At 42.2% G+C, this 22143-nt stretch overlaps 1 protein-coding gene across 8 annotated transcripts in view; it reads right to left on the bottom strand.

Moving 5' to 3' along the window:
* Positions 1-22143, bottom strand: part of utrn (utrophin) — a 159685-nt gene that overhangs the window by 38374 nt on the left and 99168 nt on the right. For all 8 annotated transcript variants that reach the window (XM_034527014.1, XM_034527016.1, XM_034527010.1 and 5 more), the window contains 8 exons: positions 21894-22050; positions 13165-13294; positions 11180-11448; positions 10059-10205; positions 8049-8127; positions 6675-6735; positions 1859-1920; positions 971-1045 (listed from right to left, as the gene is read on the bottom strand). In XM_034527014.1, the coding sequence (XP_034382905.1) occupies positions 971-1045; positions 1859-1920; positions 6675-6735; positions 8049-8127; positions 10059-10205; positions 11180-11448; positions 13165-13294; positions 21894-22050 (980 nt within the window). The remainder of the gene's footprint in view (positions 1-970; positions 1046-1858; positions 1921-6674; positions 6736-8048; positions 8128-10058; positions 10206-11179; positions 11449-13164; positions 13295-21893; positions 22051-22143) is intronic.

The raw sequence follows: 22143 nt of genomic DNA on the forward strand, positions 1-22143 counted from the left end.
CACAAAGGTCTCCAAGCAAAAATTCCACATGAATCCAGGCTAATAACTAATAACTACTGATCGTTCTGCTGTGTGTATGTGCAGGCGTGTGTGTGCACGTGTGTGTGCGTGTTTTGCGCTGAGACTGTTCTAATCTAATGAATGAAATTGAATTGCAGTGCCCCAAGTCAAAATCACTCAGGCTAAAGCATTCCCATCAGAAACACACACATGCGATCAGAGAGCCAATGTGAGATCTAAAACGTCTGAATCACTCAAACTCATTAACAACCAACAAACACAAAAACATTTTTGATACCCACGGTCAGTTATTCAGGTACACATACCTAATACATGAGGCATGGTATATTTCATGTGTTTGTTTCAAACGTGCATTCAGAACAAACTTCCTACAAGCAGCAGGATGTGAAAGTGCAGTATGTGTGTGTTCCATCACAACGTCGACAGCTGGCTAACTCTGTCAACATTATTACACTGTGCTGAGCACAAGTAGCTGCTGTCGTGCTGTTTGAGTCTGCATGCACCTGCAGTGTGTGCGAGTATGTGTATGTGTATACATGTGGGTTTGAAAGCCACCTGAGACTGAAGGTAATAGCTGCCTTTATCAAAGCTTTCATTATAAACGAGAAGACAGCAGCTCTTGTGTTGAGAACGTTTTTTGGGGGGGAGAAAGCAAAGCCGAAATGAAAGCCCACCTGTGCACACCAAATGAGGCTATACTCAACAGGTTTAACACGATCACCAGCTGTGTCTGTGCATGGTCAGATTCATGCCCGTACACACACACACACCGATACAGAGTGTGTAATTCTAAAGCCAAAATATCCTTGGCTTCTGCGCTGTTCTGGCACCGCAGCTGGCAAAGCTTCAAATCATTCCTGCAGCCCATCGCTGCACTCAAGACTTCAAAAGAAACAAATCACGACTGCAGGTACTCCGGTGTGTTCTAGTGTATGTGCGCCTCACTTACAGCACAGTGCTTTCTGTAGTCTGCGGATCTTCATGGCTGTTCGGTATGCTGAGAATCTCACGTTGTTCAAGTCCGCTACAGACGGGGACAGAAACAGAGAGATGAAAGGCGTACAGAGAAAAAGCAATCAGAAGCAGCAAATCAGAACACTGAGAAACATAAGCAGGCCTTCTGTCTTCATTGACAGTAATCTTTTTGTTAGTTATTGTCTATGGAGATGACCGGGGGGGGGGGGGCGGGGGGGGGGGGGGGGGGGGGGGGGGGGGGCTAATGTGGACTGTGTAATTAGGTTAGTGAGTTCTGTCTCAGAGGGGTCCGGTGCTATTTGTTGAGCTACTGGCCTACAGCAAACGCTTCCAAAGTTTCACAGCGTATTACTTATCCGGCTGCTCATTAAAGAACGGTCATACTGGCCACCCCGCTGGGACAGACACGCGCATATGGATATTAACAAGGAGCAGGGGAAAGAGCGAAAAGATCAAAGTGCAGTTTTCATCAAGTTAAATCCGAAGAGTAAACTAACCAGACGAGAAAGAAATGAGTCCACAGGATTACCGAGAACACACCTTGAAAACTTTCCATTGGAACTTTTAACCGTAAAACAGTTCACAGTGAATTTGGGGGATTATCCAGAGTGACAGGAATACGGTTTCTAGACAGATATATTACAGTTGAATCTTTTGTTTTTACTTAAATACTTGGAGCACTAGAAAATGAAATTACCATGTTTGGCCAAATAAATCCCAAACTGTCTGGTTGACCCGATATAAATCAAGGTAAGTAGTTTAATAATTAGATAAACTGCCCCTTTATCTCGATGTTTGGGTCAAGATTAGATTATTCAAGATACTGAAGATACTGTTGTGTGCGTTTGTGTGCGTTTCTTACCTAGTGACTGGTAGAGCTCTGTCATCTTTGGATGGTCCCAACAGGTTGTCTGTGTCTGGTGACTGAAACACAACAAGAGTGGAGGACCATTAGACTGAGAAACACACACACACACACACACACACACACACACACACACACACACACACACACACACACACACACACACAGTGAATTCCTCTCATCACCACAGCATCTTTCTTTTCAAACACTATGGGACATAAACATAAGGGGACCTAGTCTCAACTCCCTGTTTACATCTCTGCGTCAGACAAAATCCTCACAAATACACAAATACAAAACAACAAACCAAATCTACTGAAAAACCACTGCTATAAAAATAAATTAAAAAAGGCTGAGCGACAACTGATCAAACATGGTTGCCTTCACTCGCAGGACACCAAAGAATCAGACGTTTCTCAAGCTGCGGCTGCCAGTCCATGCATATAGTTGAGCTCTGCCGGTCGTGGTGCGGCTGTGTGTGCGCGTGTTTTATCTGGCTGTCAGAGGACGCACTCAGATCTGTGTGGAATGTTTGAGAAGATTTCTGGAAGACAGTTTTTGAAACAAAAGTCTGTTTTTGAATGCAGAGGCTCCCTTGGGGTTTCAGCAATGGCTCCGCTCTCCGCTGACAGGCAGCAGGAAGTGAAGTGGAGGGCCGACAGTGAACTGAGAAATGACGGAGTGAACGACCGGAGCCCTTTTCCTCCACAGACCTGCCTCACTATTCAGTGGCCGTACAGACTGACGAACCCTTTTTACAGGCATCTTCCGGTGCTGATGACAGACACGCATGGAGGAGGCTGGATTTCCAGGCCACAATTGGCCAAAAACTAATGGCAGTGAGGTGTAGAAGGATACATTAAGGACACAAGAGAAACACAATCAATTCACAACACACACAACAAATCTGTATCGAATTTATGTCAACACACATACATTTGCATCAAGAAAAGATGAGAAAGCCTGCACTTTTATCCACAACTCATGAATGCCATAATGAGGACGCCCGGTTCAACAATACTCAACGCTTTCCCTTCAATGTATTCCCTTTGTAATGCCTAAGCAATCTTTTTGTGGTCCTGTCGGAAGAAGAATATCAAACTGTTGACGCATTTACTACAAAGCTGCTGCAGGAAACAGTGTGAGGCGAGAGGAGAGGCAACAGAGAATATTAAAGAGCAGTGGACAAACACAGATTCACTAGCAGACATTTTAAAGCTTTTTGGAAATTACAGAAGTACATCCTCAATGAACCGCAAACCCAGTGTGAAGTCTTCCCAATCAAAAGTTGCTTTCACACCAGTAATTTGGTTTGAATTAATAGTTGTTGTTTCTTTACAAACGAGCGAGATCAGTGTAGTTTTTTAGTCCACTACAGAGTTTAGTTGACAGCTTTCATTCCAGCTCAAACTAAGTGGACAATTATCTGATTGGACAAGCAACAGAAAATAAATCAACAGCATTTTTTCTCTGTTTCGGAGTGTTTTGGACTACTGAGCAAACAAAACTTGTTATTTTTCACTGCAAATTAAAATAATATTGTGTCCGTAAAATGTCCTTTAATCAGGAACGAGGATTTTCCAGATCTTTCAGGGGGCGGCTAACTGTGAGCTTCTGGGGTCTTTTTGCCCTACATATGTGACATTTGCCTTCAAAAACATAATTTCATAATCAAAGTAAGCATCAACAAATCAAATGAGGTCACTGAAGGCAACACTGCGGCAGGCGGGGGAGGAAGGATAAAATATATGTCGCCAGAAGGGCGCTGTTAGGGGGAGAAAAATAACCTTCTACAAGATGTTTTTTTTTAGATTTCCCTCTCGCAAACGAACAAAGTAGGCAGACGAACATCCGACAGAAGTGCACGATCGGACCCTCTTAGGTCAACAGATCACCATGATAACAATTAAGCTTTTCAAAAATAATTGCTATTTCCTTTGACGTTTTCGGGGTAGCGTCGCCATTTATTGCCGCTACAGAATCCAACAGAAGTGGTTTTGCTAATTACTCACTTCTCCGCTAGCTCAATAATTAACCATATCAGCAATTTCCCCATAACAAGTGACAATGCCTGTCTTTCTTACAACAGCACAATCAAAGATCACAAACTGTCAATGCCCCCTGGTCCAAGAGGTGGAGGTATCCCATCAAAAAGTTGTCTACAAACCCTTCTGCACAACATTTCTGCTGTGTGTCTCCTGACAGTTTGTCATTGTTTCACACCCAGAAAAATCACGAGTGTGCAGATGAATGACTACTCGTTCATCTGGATATCCAAAGAGACAGAATTAGTGAAACATCAGAGTAAGCAAGAGAATATTTTGAAACTTATTTCTACCGGTGACAGCAACCTGCCAGACTTTTCCCAAAGTGTCGGTGACAGGGGAGAAGAGGCTGCATTCACCACCTGACATCTCCTGTCTCTCACATCTCCTCAACTGCCTCCTTTGCTCACATAGAATTAAACCCACCATCCCAATGTTGTCAGTATTCTGCTGTTGACATACAGTTCAAACTGCTTTAATTCTTCTTTCCACAAAATGGCACCTCCATAACAAAGAGATGCATTAAGTCCACAAGGATGTCTGATTTGTTCTGTCCAACCAATCCCACGAAAGGTTTCCTGACCAAAAACACAGACTCTCCCAAATCTTTGCAGAGATGCAGTCTTGCTATATTTCCCCTCAATTAGACTACAAGGCGTGTGAGCCCTCCCCTGAAGTGCGAGAATGGATGAAATGGGACAGCATGTGAGGATTGCCAGCATGAGATGGTCGGGCACAGAACTTGTGCAAAGCCATTTGATTTTCCTCTAATATGTCGCCCAACGCATCGCTACAGGAGGTGGACATGGCACGGTTTTAATCAGGAGCCCTTTGTCCGCCCAAAGAAAAGAGGCAGAGCATGAGAGGAGATGGAAGAGGAAACGGGGATTGGTTTGGTGTAATAAATGTGTCTGACTGATGCGGGTGTCCCAAGGATGTCACGGCAATGAAAGCGACCTGTGATTAGTCCTGGAGATGGATTTAGAGTTTAGTTCCCAAGCTGCAAATGAAGTGGATTTGCATGAGTGTGCAGCAGCCTGCATGTATATATTTATGTGTGAGGGAGGTTCAGAGAGGGCAGTGTACAGCACAGTCGACCATCTTCATTTCATTATGAAAGAAAAACCACATATTGAGGTAATAAACGAAAAGGGATTGATCCAATTTAATGTGAAAAGGGCCAGGCTGTTGTTGATTCTAAAGTTATAAGCCTGTCCTCCGAGTCGTTGCCTGTCTCTGGCTTTCATCTGACCCCCCTCAACACAGCGCAGGTGTCCCTTCCCCACTCTCTTTGTCTAAATGCCAGCGTTCATGTCTTCATCGTCTGTCTGAAAACATTTGATCTTGACCTCGGTCCAAATTAACTCAGATTTTTTAATGGGATTAAAACAACGAAATCAGTTGGTTTTAATTAGCTGGATCATTTGGGATACCAGCTTTCCAGAAACACGTAAACACACCACAAAGCTAGAGTCTTCAAAAACAGTCCCAAATGTACACCACCTGATTGTAATTTAATGTTATCAATCTTAAATCTAAAGACTCTACAAGATTTAAGTTTCGACCATACTAAACATAAATTGATACGCTTTGGAAAATGTTGCTTTAAATCTCTTTGGAGACATTTAACCTGTCACAAGACAGTCGAGATCTGTTCATCTTTTTGGCTGAAGCTTTTATGGTGGGTTGTTCTGTGAGCAACGGCACAAGGGGGATTTTCCTTTAATGGATCGTTGACTATTTAACTGATCGGGTGACATCTTAACTCCGGGCAAAAGAAGATTTAAGGGAGTCCTAAAAATGACCATCCTAAAACAGAAGGTTAAACAGAAACAGTGTCCCGACAGAGACCGGAAAGAAAAACGAGGACAGCATAACTGAAAAATAAGGGTACATTTAAGTTTGGTTAGTTAGCAGTTTACTGACAGTTACATGACTTAAAACTTAGAGAACTGTCATTTGCTGAACCACGGAGGAGCTGCCTTGTTTGCCATCGACACAGATCTTCTCTCTACCTGCTTTAATAGACAGCTGCTGTTTTGGCTTGCAAGACGTCAAGCGAAAGTTGTTATAGTCACGATTACAACAGTGTGGAAGGCTGCCCAGGGATTCAGCCTGGTATTCATCAATTCAAAAGGAAGTGCAAATGAGACTGAATGAGAAATGTGCACGCTGAATATTAATATATACACACAGGAGCTAATGGGCAGAACGAAGCTTTTAATTGTGAGTAATATAAATGATGTGCGTGCATAGAATGCAGATGGAACAATGGCTAGCTGAACACTCGTGGGCGATGTATGTGAGAGGTCACTAGAGGTCAGAAATGTAATGTGAAAAGGTTGAAAAGCATTAGAAAGAAAAGATAAGCTATTTCAGTCAATTATGAACAATTATGAACATACACAAAGTTCTGTTCCTCCCGAAACTTTGCTTTTATTTAAAACAATCTGAGACAAGAAAATTACTCTTCAATTTAAGTGCTCACAACTCAAAGACAACATTCACCCGGTGAAGACAAATAGACAATGCATTGGTTGAAAAGGTCACACACACAAAACACATTTGAAACCATTACTAAAGATGAAAGGTATAAATACAGCATTTTTACAGACAATACCTTGACTGCTCTGCCTTGAATGCCAATCACTGTCACACGCTAATGCACACACACACGCGCACACACACACACACACACACACACACACACACACACACACACACACAGGCTGACTAATAAGACACACAAAGACACTTTCGACACTTACTTGATGTAATATGGAACCTTATTCTGAGATACGGCACGCTGCCAGGGGAGCTGGACAGAAGCTGCAGACAGAGAGAAAGAAAAAGATAAAGAAAAGATGGAGAGAAAGACAACAAGTCAGGCAGTCAAAATGGAAACACCATCTTAATAAACATTGCACAGTTTTACTAATGCACTACAGTCATCCATTTAGTGTTTGGGGCTTGACTTGAATATAAATCTCATATCTAACACTTCCATAATAATAATTAAAAGGGGACAATAGGGCTTGAAAGGACAAATAAATTAAACAACAAAGAAAGATACTGTTGAGAAAAAGGTTTATGTTAAACTTCATGGAAAGGAGACAATAAATAGTAATTGACAAAGGACATGTTAACCATGGCACGCTGATACATTTTTAAATGAGCTAGATATAAGACTTGAGAGGTTCTTAGGGGAAATACAGAGCAGAAATGTTGCTTGATTTATCGCCCTCCCACTTTCCCTCCTCCTTGACACAGCTCTACGCTGAGATAGAGAGATGAAAACACAGTAAGAGAAAAAGATTAAGAGAGATTGTGAGATGTACGAGATGGAAAGGCAAGATAATAACGCAGTACTTTATTGATCCCCGAGGGAATATTAAGCTACTAGTGTAATGAGAGCGAATGTGTGATGGAGTAGATAGTGTCGTAGTGCCAGGAAGATGAAAGAAGAGACGGAGTGCTGCTTTGTCTGGTGCCGTGGCTCAGCGCTCAGCCGGGCTTACTTGGTGAATTCATGTCTATTGGTGACATGGCATGGCGGGCCGAGATTACCACCTGCCTCTGAATCACACACCGTCCATTGTATCTCTGTGTCTGACAGCCAGCAAATCAGGAGGAGCAGAAAGAAAACTAATGGCCACATGATTATAGAAAATGACATTAGAAAGAGAAACGCACGGGGAGAGAGTCTGGCTGCTTTGTTTAATGTTCACACTTGTGCATTTATCTTTTCTCTCTATAGCTTTGTCTCTAACCCTCTCGGTTACTCTCTCTCTACTAATGACCACTCGAAAGGGAGACAGTGGAGCGCTGTAATTAAGTCTTGCATTATTCAGGAGTGAAGTGACTCGTCTGCAAACTGTGTGTGTGTGAGAGTGTGAGTGTGAGTGTGCGTGTATCTGTGAGTGTGTGTGTGTGTGTGTGAGCGCACACTCACATGCACACGCACACTCACACTCACACCCACCCACCCACATATTCACTGAGCATACATGACTGTGAAGCATATGGCCGAAGATTAGAAGATGGGACATGGGAAAATTAGGGGGATGTAAAACAATGTAACTGAGTGGAAACAAAGCGAGTCCCCCCATGTCTTTCTAATTCCCCACTGGCCTTGTACTTACTGGAGAGAAAATGTTGAGAGGATGGGCCGAAGTCTCTGTGGGCTTCCTGAAGCAGCTTCAGTCTGTCCTCCACCGCCACCTGCACAATGACCAGACAGACAGATAGACAGAAGAGAAGACAGTCAGTTGTGGGCCTGAAAGTTGTTCTTTAGAAATAGAGCTTCAAGGTGGCTGGAGTTGGCCTCATGGTTGGGATGAATTCAATTGCTGTGCAATTAAGCTGGAAGTAGAGTTGCTCAAGGAACTTTCTCTTGTGTCATATATTGAGTCTCTAACTAATATATGCTGTTATTTACTTGTGTATAGTCGTTTAGCAATGTGTATAGCATCTAGAAATTATATAGCACAGTTCAAATCACTTTAACTAACTGAACTGAGGAAAGTTTGCTCCGAAAACTCATTATATTGTTTCTATGATACTCTAGGGAGCTAACACAGAGTGTGATTACATGCACACTCGTAACCTGGTGACACCGTGTCTACACCAGATCAGCAGCAGCCCTCCATCAATATTAACAAAGGAAGTAACATTACTGCGGAGCATTCAGAACAGTCGGAAAAGAGAGGAAAGAAAGTTCTCAAGGTCATGGTTGTGAGCCATTACTTGGCCGGTGTGGATAGCTGCATTGATAACTCCACACACTCACTCCTGTACCCTTGTGAAAACTGTGTATTGACCTCTCAGGCAGTGCACCTGTGCCCTCCGTGGTGGTGGTGTTGCTTTGCACCATGAGGCTGACTAGCAAGACAGTATTGGCAGTCTGTAATATTGACACACACACACACACACACACACACACACACACACACAGAGACACACACACAGATCCCTCAGGTGGTATGGCAGCCAGATTACAGCTGTCCACACAGGGATCTTGGAAATGGGCATAGCAAGGCCAATAGCTCAGTTTCTTTCTGGCCACTAATGGCTATTATGGAGAGGAAGATGGGAGCTGTCTGCATATGAAAACCAAATCCTCAACCTGCACAGCCAGATCTGGCTCGTTAGTAAAGCTGTCGCCTTCCTCCAGACTGAAAGAAAAAAAAGTGTGCTGACCACTGAAACGTTGCCCTCCTCTGACTCAGTATTTGAGTTATGTTCATTCTCCAGGCATAAAGACTGTAAGTGGGTGTGGGGAAATATCACAAGGCCACAAATTAGCCCAGCAACCCTGTGGAGCGCTTTAAAAAAAGGGATGACTTAAGGTTTCCATCCAAGGTTTCCTTTTTTAAAGAAACGATGAGACAACTAGTCACTGAAAGAAAAACAGAGCTAATGTGTAAATTAGGCCAGATGAGGACACAAATGGAAAGAGAGGCACAATGGACCTCGTTTGATAAGGAGAACGTGTCTGAAAGAACCGACACAACTCAGACGCTCGCCGTTTCAAATTGCAACCGAGAGGATTCCACTCCCCAATTCAAAACCGACATCACTTCTCCTCTCTTTCCTTCTGATGACTCGTAAACACACCCCACAACATTTCCTCTCAGGCTGAGACACGCTGCACTCTGAGAGACGACTCAGCGAGTCCCCCAGCGGATCACGTCAAGACACTCTGGCGCGTGGAGAGACAACAATATGACTGGTGTTCTGTGAGAATAGAGGCCATTGATGTGCAGAGACAAAGTGTTGCAGTGAGCACCGGGCTGCGTTTAATAAAAACAGGTAGAGGGACAACTCTCTGTCTCCTGTGTGTCTAGCTGACACAAAGGGAAATCAGCATGCACACAGCGAGAAAAACGGGGAGAAAGAGAGAGAGAGAGAGAGAGAGAGAGAGAGAGAGAGAAAGAGACAAAGGCAGACAGAGGAGATAAAAACTCGCAGGCAGTAGGAGAATGAAGGAACCAGAAGATAGAGGATCAAGATGTATTGAAACCAGCATTCATTGAGGCAAGCAGGGACAAGATGCTGCAGGATGAAAAGTGGTAGAGAACCCAAGAGAAAGGAAGAAAGAGATATGTGTCTGCTCCAATATCTGCATATGATTTTAGGAGGATTTCAACTACCTGTAGTAGTTTCCATCTCATGTTGAGCTGGTCCAGTTGTCTGGAGGCAGTGGAGGACAGCTGGATGTCCAACGGCGTCAGCTCTGCAGAAAGCTCGTTGACGATTCTTACATCCTGACTTAACGGGGCGATCTCCTCTCGGAAGGTCTGAACAGAAGGTTTGATGTTGTTACAGGGTGACTTTTTTTTTTTATTGCAACTGTATTATTTTTATTATTATAAACTTAGGCTGTTTAATTACTTTAATTGTGTGGTGTTTGTGCTTTCACAAACAATAATTGAGTTCCTGATGCACAGAACATCGGTTATCTTCCGTTTCGTCCTAATTGCCGTTTAACTTTTCCTTGTATACGGTGTTGAACTCGAATTGGAGATAAATCAAGTTTTAAATTATGTTTTGTTGTGCTATAATAACCATTTTAAGTCTCTACTATAATATCAATATAAACGTAATGCCTAGGTACTTCAGATACTGTGGACAAGTGTTTCCAATGTTCCCAGATAGATTTATTCAGAGTGGATGCTTACATGACGTCGATATTAAGAGATATTAATGGCCAGACAGTTCATACCACTGAGAGGCAACCATTAATACGCAAAGTGGTGTAACAGATTATAATTTTATGTTGACTATTTTACTGCCACCGTTTCTCATTCGTCACAACATGTATTTATGGTTTACTGTTTATGAGGAAGTCATCTTTCTGCCTGTGAACTAAATGTGCTGCTTGCTTTTTTTGTCCTGGTGTCCTTGGGAAATGACACCCTCACACACGAGTGACAAACACGACTCATCAAATCAAGTGGCATTTTGGTCTGAAAAGAAAAATGGGGGAAGTGGAAAATGATAAGGGAGAATTCACAGACATGTCTGTTGTGTTATTGCGGACTTATTTCATGGATGTGCAGTTTCGGCTCATACTACTTATTCAAATCCCAATTGGCAGCACCGACTTTACTGTTAAACCCGTTGGTCTTATATGAGATTCTGCAAGAAAGACTGGATGTATTATCCAAGTTGATTTGCTGTAATGATGAACAGAGGGGCGGAGTGTGTAAATCCTGACATGATGTCTTGATGATTAAGGGGCTTTGGCAGTCGTGCTGTCAGTCTGACTCACCACGGTCTTGTCGATGTGGTCCTGCAGAGAGTCGATGAGCAGATCCCCCACAGGCTGCCAGGTGGCTTTGGCCTCCTCCGCCCGAGTCAGCCGCAGGTCGAGCTGGTCCATGGTGCTCTGCAGCTCCTGGAGTCGCTCCAAGGCTCGCTCCACCTGACTCTGCCAGCCGCCCATGTGTCCTTTCAGACGCTCCCATCGCTCCCTCACCTCGCCTGTCTGCTTGCGGATGGCCCGGGCCAACCCTCGAGCCTTCTCCTCTGGGGTGAGGTCTGGAGGAAGAGTAGAGAAAAGACAGGTTCAATTCAATTCAATTCAATTCAGTTTATTTTGTATAGCCCAATATCACAAATTACAAATTTGCCTCAGAGGGCTTTACAATCTGTACACATACGACATCCCTGTCCCAGGACCTCACATCGGATCAGGAAAAACTCCCCAAAAATAACCTTTGACAGGGAAAAGGTTAGGAAATAAACTTTTTTTTCTCCTGACAAAGACCATTTTCATTACTCTTTAATATATACTTAGTTTCCATACCACTACATGGTAGGCAGGAACATTTTTATACAACCTTTAAAATACAATGTCCTCCACCAAAAATTAAACCTATTGAAATCCTTGGATCCAAATGAGCATTTTCTATTTCAGAAAACCTGAAGTCATTCAATATTCTGATCAAATGTTTCCATATATGTACAAGTTACGATTCAAAGAATAGACACATTCTCCAGTCAGTCTTTATAAGATATAGGATTTATAAAAATATATAAAGTTTTTTTTAAAAGATACTAAATAAGCCTATCTTGGGAATCTTCCCTCTTCCTGTAGATTACTTTCCTTTCGTTTGATTTCAGCTTGCGCAATAAGGACATGTCAACAGGAGAAGGGAGAAGAGAAGGGCAGGAGATAGTACAAAACAAGGATCTCAATTACAGAGGGGGGGAGTGAAGGCAGCCAAGGCATGAGAAAACAAAAGGGAGATGAAAAGGGTGAGAGACACAGAGACGATAGAATATGTGTGACATATCAGAGGCTGCAGACAGAAAGGGGAAAAAAAGAGTTGGCAAAAGAGAAAACGGTTCCCCAAATACCAATTTTATCTAGAAAGAAAGCTGAGCAGCTTTTATGAGCCTTCAACAATAAATGTCAATTTTATGAGACAAAACTAAAAGAGAATGTAAGACAACGGAAGTTGTTAAGGCTTTGCTGCAGTGTCACTATACAAAATCCCATCTCCACTAAAACAACAAGCACAACTTAGATCAGCTTTTTATCTATTTATACAATGAGGCGACGCTTTGATATCCGTATCAAAGATCATAGACAACAAGCCTATCGGAATGCACTCTGAAGTCTTGCCACACCCCTACACAGCCCCTTGGGAAGTTTAATTATTTACACAGTGGAGTTTTAGTTTGAAGGGAAATGTGCTGACTTAACGACAACTTCAATGGAGCATCCGACAGAGACAGAGAGGGAATGCTGAATGAGTCTGTGCATATTTTATTCTCGGAGATAGATATTAGCATTACTACCAGCTCAGACTTTAGGGAATGGTGTTTTTAGAGCACTTAACCTCAAAACCGGCTCAAATAAGTCTATATATTTGATTTAAAAGACCACCAGACAGGCCTGCTGTGCTTGTCTGACTGCTAGGTACAAGATGTACTGAATCATGTTGATCTGGTACTCAGAGCTGATCAACAAGAAGTCTACAATGACATTCTGGTGACCAATGGGGTGCAAGACACTGAACATGTAACTGTAACGTATAGAGCACTATTTTTACCCTCCGCCATTTTCACAAGCAAAAAAAGGATTGTGCAGGTTCACTTTCTAGTAACAATCCCACAATTCAATAAGTTACATTTTATAGAGGCATTCATTAAAGTTGGGCAACACTACACACGACACAGAGTATACCACTGAGTGTCTATTATATAAGGGAGTCTGTAGATACTTTTTGATGGAGAGTGTAAACATGCCTGTCTTGGGCTGCAGGGTCTTGCGTGGCTCTCCGGGACCCTCGATGGGCTGGTCAGCGAGAAACATCCGGGCTTGATCCAACGTGCTGATCACCAAGTACTCACGCTCCTTCAATTCGGACCGTAGTACCTGCAGGAGAAATGCAGAGCAATGGGTTGAAGTGCGCTCCATTTATATGACAAAGTTAGTGTTACAAAAAACAAATGGCTTTTTTACATTGTAGTCATGATAATAGAAAAATGTGTTATCCAGTAAACTTTTGAATGAATGAAAAACATCTTTGAATGGTCAGAAGACTAGAAAAGCACCATACAAGTACAGTCCATTCACCATTTGTCAGCACCAGTGAACTCCAAATGAACCTGCGGAACAAGGTGTTGTATCCAGATTGCTGCTCCCCCCACTGAAATACCCCCAATCAACCAAATCTGTTTGAATCCGCTCTAACTTTCCTTTTTCTTCCAAATGAGACACTTATGATTTCCTCACACTCACTCATATGGCATATTACAGAGTCTTCCCTTATTAAGGGCGAAAGCGAGAGATAAAAGCCAGACAGCAGCTATGTCAGAGGGGGCAGCGGGAGAGAGAACGCTGTAAACAGAGCGGCGATTGAAGGAGAAGGATAGGGCAAATAGGGCATTTCTTTGGGGTCGCTGGGAAATTAGCTGAGTGATCTGCAGAGTAAAGTGAGTTGCTTGGAGCTATAACCCTGCAGGAATCATCATTACAAGTGATACCACATATCGTAGTCATCTTCTCACACTGCAATACAAACATTACGACACATGTAGCCATCTACACACACTCCAAGTCCTCAAGAAAAGTCCTTTCTTAACCTCATGTCAACGAGTCATCCTCGCCACAGCCGGATTTAAAAAACGAAATAGGGTGGGTAAGCATGGCATGTAACGATATAATTATTCTGGTTTTAACATAAATGTGACCGCTGGGGAACTTCATTGCCTATCGGTGTGTGAGATTGCTTTGTGAGGAGGCAATGTAGTCGAAGATGCTGTGAGGAAAGTTGATTAGATGGGACGACTTGTCTTGATAAAGTCTCACACTTGTCAGACTCATCAAACAGACGAGTGCAGCTAAAATGAGACGGCAACAATTCAGTTTTGTAGTCATGCACACGACATTGACTGAGCGGCAGATGTCAAACTTGCTGGGTCCATTGGGATCGCGTATACAGTACCATCTGGAGAGATAAAAAGATGTGGGAGGAAATGGCAGCGTAAGAGGGTGGGAAGTAACAGTCTGCTGCTCACAGGCCTTGAGATGTACTTTTTGTTCTAGTTTCAAAATAACAAAGCTAATTTCAGGGAGTAAGTTGCTGTTGAGTTAAGTTTAGACGACTGCGATGACAATTTCACACAGCGTCCTGTGAACAAAAGTACCCTCGCGTTGAAATGGAGCATCCTGCTGAAGACCAATTAAATCACACCTGCTAACAAATGGGTTGCTCCGTTCCGATGATTTCCTACCTGCTCACATAGACGAAGCGTAAAGGGGCTCAGAGAGCGGACCTTGAGAGATAGAAAGTGAACGAGAGGTGATTGAAGAAGAGGAAAAGAGGTGTGTATGTGGAGTCCAGATAAGAAAAGGAGGGTGGGAGCTGAGCTGCGAGGACAACTGCTGGCAGAAACCAACTTCTTGCTTTTTCAGTTTGTTGTTTTAAACTGACAGATGTGTTGGTGGCTTAAATTGGGCTTTGAAAGGGATCTAATTGAGTGTGACAATGTTGTTTATTCACAAATAGTATTTGCATAATAAGTTTAGCATGTAAAATATTCAGATTTCAGTATTTCCTGCAAATCACAGATAGCGGCGCGTGTGAGCGCTACAACACCCCTGTTGGATAAACTGGAGACGCCTGATTACAACCGGATACAAATAAGAACTCAAATGGCTGCTGCTGTGAAAATATTTACCTACTTTGACTTTTTGTGTGTGTAGTATCCTGATTCACAGATCATAAAGAGTGCAAAGCAAAATATCAGAACATTTGCTTTAGGCCTAGATGATCATTCAATACTATCTAAGGCTACAACAAAAGATATTTTCAAAATCAATTAATCTGCTGATCAATGATTGCTTGAACACACTCCAAAATCCAAACATATTAAAATGATGATGAAAAAAACTGAGAAAAGAAGCCAAAATTCATATTAATGGCCAATAAATGGTTTTGGTTGTTTCTAAACTTTTAGCAGAAAAGCAGTGTGATCATATTTTATGTGATTTTGTATACATCTTGTGCTGATTTGAGAAATTGTCTTTATTAAACTAAATGGGAGCGTGTGGTGAGACGACTTTGTTAACCGTCGTTTCCAGAGAACACAAATTAACTTTGAGGCTCGATCTTGATCAAAGCTACAAGATCCGAGGCTGGGAGCATGTTGATTGCCTCCTGACAGCTCTCAACATGGAGAAGGCGAGCTGACGGTCACGGCTGTGAAAACTATGTTCAAAAGTGTTGACAGAACTAACAGTGTATATCAGAAGGGGAACCGGATGAGAGCTTTGCAGAGCAGCAACCATGAGCTAACCAGTGGGGCGCGCTCACATGCACCGACATGCACTAAAAGCACACGTGGCTGGCCCGGCTACGTCGTCAAATCAAAGGGAAGGGGAATCAAGGGGATAACAACAAAGGAGGGAGAGTGACTCCATTCTCTGCTCAGGTAGACATTACTACGCTTTATCTTCACACAGCAAATAGTTGTTTACTGCTAAATCAACATTCTGATGTTAAATACAGCTCCTTTAATGTTATGACAATCATATAAATAACCATATCACACAGCCCTAGTTTGATAAACACAGTGTTATTGATGCTATTACAATAGATATTGAAATGTATGACAGTATATCATCGTTTACTGTTAAGTGGCTCCAAAGAGACACAGAAGGTTGGAACAACAAGTAATTCTGTTAGAAACAGCCTCTGTCTGTCATCCAGCCACTTGCAGTTCAGACAGACGACCCGACACTCAAACAAGTCTTTTGAGAGATATTTCACACTTGCACTCACATTATCAGAGAGACAAACAAGAGCACACTTCACAGAGGATGAGAGCATGAAAGGTAAATATCAAACAGATGCACAGCTTTAAGACTAAGAAAAGGCTATTTTGTAATCAAATCCCAGGTGGCCTATGAGTGATAAGACATGGTCGTCTATGTGTGAAAGATAAAAAGGACCACGATGTCTTTCCTATGCTTCACTAGGTGTTTTGCACTGGCAAATCAGAATATGGTTTAGGCCACTGTGATTCGTGAAGACCAGAGGAAGACAGGGCTCCTGTCAATCCCACAATACTCGATGAGTGCCTGCGACCTTGGTTGTGTGTGCATGTGTGTATCGAAATGATTGTGCCCACGTCTGTGATTGTGTGTTGCCGTAGTAACACAGCAAACTCTTATCGCCGTGTGCCCAGTGCTGTGGTGGAGATAAGATACCATCACAGCACCGCTACTTTCCGAGCTCTGCCAAACATCCCTCTTTCCCCCTCTCGAAACCCTGCAATCTCAGCCTCACCGCAATCTTACCGCACCCCACATCTTCAGGAGGAAAATAAGCCTCCGGAAAGGAACACTACAATATCCCAGTTGTAAACATCAGAACAGCACGTGTCCGGGACTCAAGGAGCCTTCAAAGAAACTACAAATTCTCAAGAAATTATTAATACAAATAAATAAAGAAAGTAAAAAAAAAAAGTTTTATCTTTAGTGATGACAAATGTTTTAACTTGTAGTCTGACCCAAATTCGATTTTGCAACTGCATTCAGTTTGGCTCCAAAAGAAGCCTCAGTGTGACTTAGTACACACCTTTTATTTGCACCTTTCCCCTAAACACACATCTGATATGTAGTTGTTGTTGTTGTTTGAAATCATACTTACCGACATGCTCTACTAATCTACTGCTTCCAGCCTGAGCCATTTTATTCCACCGAAGATATCATTTCTGTTGCTTCTGGCAAGAATTATTATTTTCAATTCCCAATGCAAATTATTAACATGAAAACATAGTATTTTTGTAATTTGTATTATCACTGTTCACTACTGTGTAGTCACAGTTATTAATTAATGTCTTTGTTGACTTCAGGGCAGTGGAGAAACAACACTGTCATACTACATACTCCGTTTCCAGGTATGAGATATTTCCTTTAGTTGCTAAATGCTTCAATATGAGTTATGTCTGCCATGTGTTGCTGGACAGGTTGTGTAGGATTGGTTTTGAAAATGAATTAGCAAAACGAGCCGCATACTGTGGCTGTAGATGAGGCTGATGAGAGCAGTGAGAATGAATCAAAACTGAATGTACATGAACACTTGCACCGGCACTATAAAATACTGTTCAGATACCTGGATTATCATCTTTGCTCTGGATCATTACAGAGTAGAGGTAGAGCACGAGATTAGAATAATCTAGCGTTGTATTGCCTCGTCTAGTCTGGGAGCAGTCATTCTCTATTAAGCAGCACGGCACAGGTGGATACGATGAATGATGGCTTAATTCAATTTATCTGATGCAGTCAAATATAATTAAGTCCTAGTAATGTTATGGACATGATACTTATTTATATTCTTAAAGACCATGTAAACCCACTCAGGCAGTAAAACCAAAACAATGAGCTGAAAGACACCAAATGCTCCGTTGAGGTAAAAGGAACTTCAGACTCAGGTGATAATTATCTGAGGGTTTTTACAGTGATTGACCCCTTTCACATACATGTATTGCTTTTAGCCATTGTTAATACAAATATATTGATCAAAGCCGCTTTGATGGTTTTTGCTGCTGAGGTGTGGTGCACTCAACAAGCAGGGCTACACACCGTCTGGACACAAGTCTGCCAACAAAATGCAACGAAAAAACAATAAAAAGGTACTCAAAATGAGGCAATTGAGTATTTATAAATGCCCGTCCTTTCCTGAGAGATAAGGGAAAGTCCAGCCCAGCACTTTAATTCATTCCATTCTCATTTACTACGTGTCCATTCAGGTGCAAATGGTGCTAATCAATCACGCTGGCACAATGATTAAAATAAGTTCTCTAGCAGAGTATTAGACCCTCCTCACTTTCGACAGGGTAATTGTGTCCTGCTTAAGCATATTAAGAGACTGTTAAAGAAACCAAGTTAAATACATTTAAATTGTTTGTTTACTTATTCACTCTGAAACATTTGGAGAAGCATTTAAAAAGACTCAACTGTCCTAACAATGTAGACAAGAAGCCAACTGTTGCTGAAAGATAAGAGTTGTTAAAAATGCCCACAAGCACTTGGTGCCTTGTTCCCGTTTCTAAAAGCTGTTAATTTAATAGAGGAGATTGATGAGTTTAATCAGCTGGATGCTGACGGATGCCTTTTAATGGATAATTGAATGTGCAATTAATAAAAGGCAATTATGGGCATTTTAGCAAAGGAAAACACAGACTCAAATCAATACAGAGAGGAAGAAGCACAAAGTCTATCAAGTAAGACAGCACAATGCCTTTACCTCTCTCTCCGTCTCACACACACTTTGGAAATTCCTCCTCCGAGTTGCCAAATAAACAGAAAGGCTTTCAGGCAGAATCTAATGCAACAGTTGTGTTAGAAACTGAATATCCTGAAAATAGTGCCCCATGTTTCTGCCTCTAATAACTTCCTTTCTTCCACACATAAACCTCTTTCCTCCTCTTCCTTTCCATAACTTTCTTCAACTGTTCAGACAACTGCTCTCTCATATTTTTCTTCACTCCGATTCCTTAATAACAGCAATATCCGTTGCTCTCTGTTGGGCTAAGTGGCTCAGCCTTCCCTTTATATGTTTTTTAAGTCTCCCAGAAAAGAAAAGAGGGGAAACAGACAGGTTTTTCCACTTAGCCCTCCGTACCTATATATACCTATTTCCATATAGCAATGTAGTTTTCCCCCCTCCTACTGACAAAGGTAGCTGTGTATCACTGAGTGACTGAAGTGTGTGTGCATGTATACGCCAGCACAGGGGAATAGCATGCGTGTGTGTGTGCCGGTGTAAGCAAGTAATAGAGCGTGACGTGTTCAGAAGCCCCAGCTCTTTGTGCTGCTCAGCCCCCTCATCCCTTTCAGTGTCGGCAAGACCCCCAGGCCAATCTAGTAAGAACACAAGAAGGAAAAATAGTCAAAATGAAAAGCGAGCCTTCAACTCCCTCGTTCCATTATTTCCTATTCCAAGGTTCTCAAAGCTAAAGACGAACAAGGAAATGGAGAGAGGACAGAGTGAGAGAAAGACGGTAAAGAAAGGGGATACTAAGGCAAGGGAGACCGACAGCAGGACAGACACCAAGGAGGAGAAAACGAGACAGCAGAGCTGATGTAATTAAGTAATGAAAAAAAAGGAAGGTGAACGTAGAGATGCGGGAAGATTGTATTCTCCTGCAGTTATTATGTGCTCGCAGTCCCATTCCTTATCTTGTGGACCTAGACTGATCTGCTGGGTTGAGGCCTGTCTATGTTTTCTGTCAGTTTCTGAGAACAAGATCCAGAGCGCCGCGCCTCGATATCATCTCAGACCTGGTTTTGATTAACCCGGCCAGTTGTTTGTTGTCTCACGGCTCAAAATGCAGAAAGAACTGAAGCCCTTCATTCTTAACTGGCAGTATAGTATCGCTCTTTCTTCTCATAACACTAAGCATGAGCATGTTCCTTTTAAAGTCATACATCTCTTTCCTTCTCAGACTGAATATATAATGAGGGCAAGATTATTGTATTTTTTCTTCCCTGAATACATTATATTGACATGGTGTGGAATTGTCCTGGAAGGGGGTAGTTTAATAATATAAGATTTTGAATATTATTTTGAGAAAAACTACTCTTTTACATAATCAGTTCTGCTCTTGAATGATGATTCTCCATTAAATCATTAAAAGTATACACTTAGCAGGCATTACAGCCGCCAAGAAATTGATTCTCTGCCCATGCAAAGAGCCCCACTCTGTCTCTATAATAAATACATTATCTGCCATTCGCAATGTTTGGTCTTTGAAATTAAAGGCTGTAAAAATGTCAATTTTTCTGATGTTGAAGCCTTAGTGCCCCATTTCTTTGTTGGGGGTTAGGATGAGGTTTAATATGTTGCAGGTTTCTAGACTTTTAAATGTCAAAACTTTTCTTATTTCCTTTATTACATTTTCCTCTCCTTCCATTTATCAGTATCAAGGAGTGTTTGATTTCCCTCCTTACGATAAAGGACGTATCTTATTTCAGCTTTCTTGGAAACCGATTCTGCAAAATTGCTTTATTAGTTTTGACTAGTGTAGAAGCGACCAAAATATAATAAGAAAATGTCATGTAAAATCTAGTTAGATAAAAGTTTAGAAATGCGCTTAGAATTGTCGGTCGAACTGTAATAACACCGCACGCGCCCTTAAAGTGGATACACTTGTACCGGGAGACGCACACGGATGGAAATGTGCGGTCGTAAGTGTAGTAAGCATCATATACACAAATGTGATGGATGTGTGTCCCAGAGGGTCAGAGGCTGTTGATCGGTCTCAGTGTGGGTGTGATCCTTCGCCCACTCACAACAGCACATGTATTATCTCTCGAGGCATTTGGCGGAACAAAATAATAGCGTGGAGAACGGCGTGCGGAGAAACGCATTACAATGTCAAGAGCGACATCAACAGTAGCAGCCGCCAGCAGTCTGGGAGTTAACAGTAGCCACGGGGTGAGCCATCTATCTGAAAGCAATTACATGCCAATGCACCATCACAAAAAACAGTGGTTACAATAAATAATACAGTGGGGAACACGGGGGGCAAATTGTATAGACAATGGTGTGAAAGGGTCGGCACAAAAAGATATTGATCTCTTGTTAGAATAAATGATAGTGTGGAACAAAGAGTGAAATAACAATATTTCTTATCGTGTAGTCGGGATTTTGATATTGGTCTTGAACTCAACTTGTGCATGTTAACTGCTGTGTGAACCATAATAACACTGCTGTTATACTAACCATGGAGAGGTGAAACATCCCGCCGTGGTTGTGCTTGACTGCTGCAATCTGTACTTATTCCAAGTGCACTGCAGCCACCATGCTGACCAGCATAAATGTAAATAACGTCAGGGTGATTCCTGCTACTGATTTACAATAACAGGATCTTCTCGTGGTCTCAGTGTCTGTAGACACTCAATACAGTGGCTGAATGTACATGAACATTTGCACCGGCACTATAAAATACTGTTCAGATACCTGGATTATCATCTTCGCTCTGGATCATTACAGAGTAGAGGTAGAGCACGAGATTAGAATAATCCAGCGTTGTATTGCCTCGTCTAGTCTGGGAGCAGTCATTCTCTATTAAGCAGCACGGCACAGATGGATACGATGAACGATGGCTAAATTCTATTTAACTGATGCAGTCAAATATAATTAAGTCCTAGTAATGTTATGAACATGATGCTTATGTATATTCTGAAAGATTTAAAGGCCCTGTAAACCCACTCAGGTGTTTTTATTTATTCTGCCTCATAAAAACTGTTCAGTTGAGGCAAGTCTGTATGCACCCAAGGAGCCTTTAAGAAAGTTTTTTTTAAATACATGGTTACAAAATGCTAAAACCTATACAGCAGAAATGCTTTCTCTTCTGTGAAAAACTCAACTTTGAGGAAACTTGAAGAAAACAAAGAGGGACATGGAATAATGAATCTCATACAGAGTGGCAGGTGCATCGCCTGTGGTGACAGAACGTACCGTGCAGTGGTTCTGCTGTTGCAGCAGGGTTGGGACATCTCCTCCAATTGGCATCTGCTTGGCCAGCTCCTCATCCTTCATGCAGATCCACCTCCACAGCTCCTCCAGGAGGCCCAGCAGACGAGACCAGCGTTCAGCACTCGCCTCCAGATGGGCTCTGCCAACATACACCATCCGCTTACTCTATTATTATACTGTGTGCATTTTCAACTCTCACTATTCACTATTCAAGCTGACAGTCAAGCGCACA

The sequence above is a fragment of the Cyclopterus lumpus genome, chromosome 24 (assembly GCF_009769545.1).
Source record: "Cyclopterus lumpus isolate fCycLum1 chromosome 24, fCycLum1.pri, whole genome shotgun sequence".
NCBI lineage: Eukaryota > Metazoa > Chordata > Actinopteri > Perciformes > Cyclopteridae > Cyclopterus > Cyclopterus lumpus.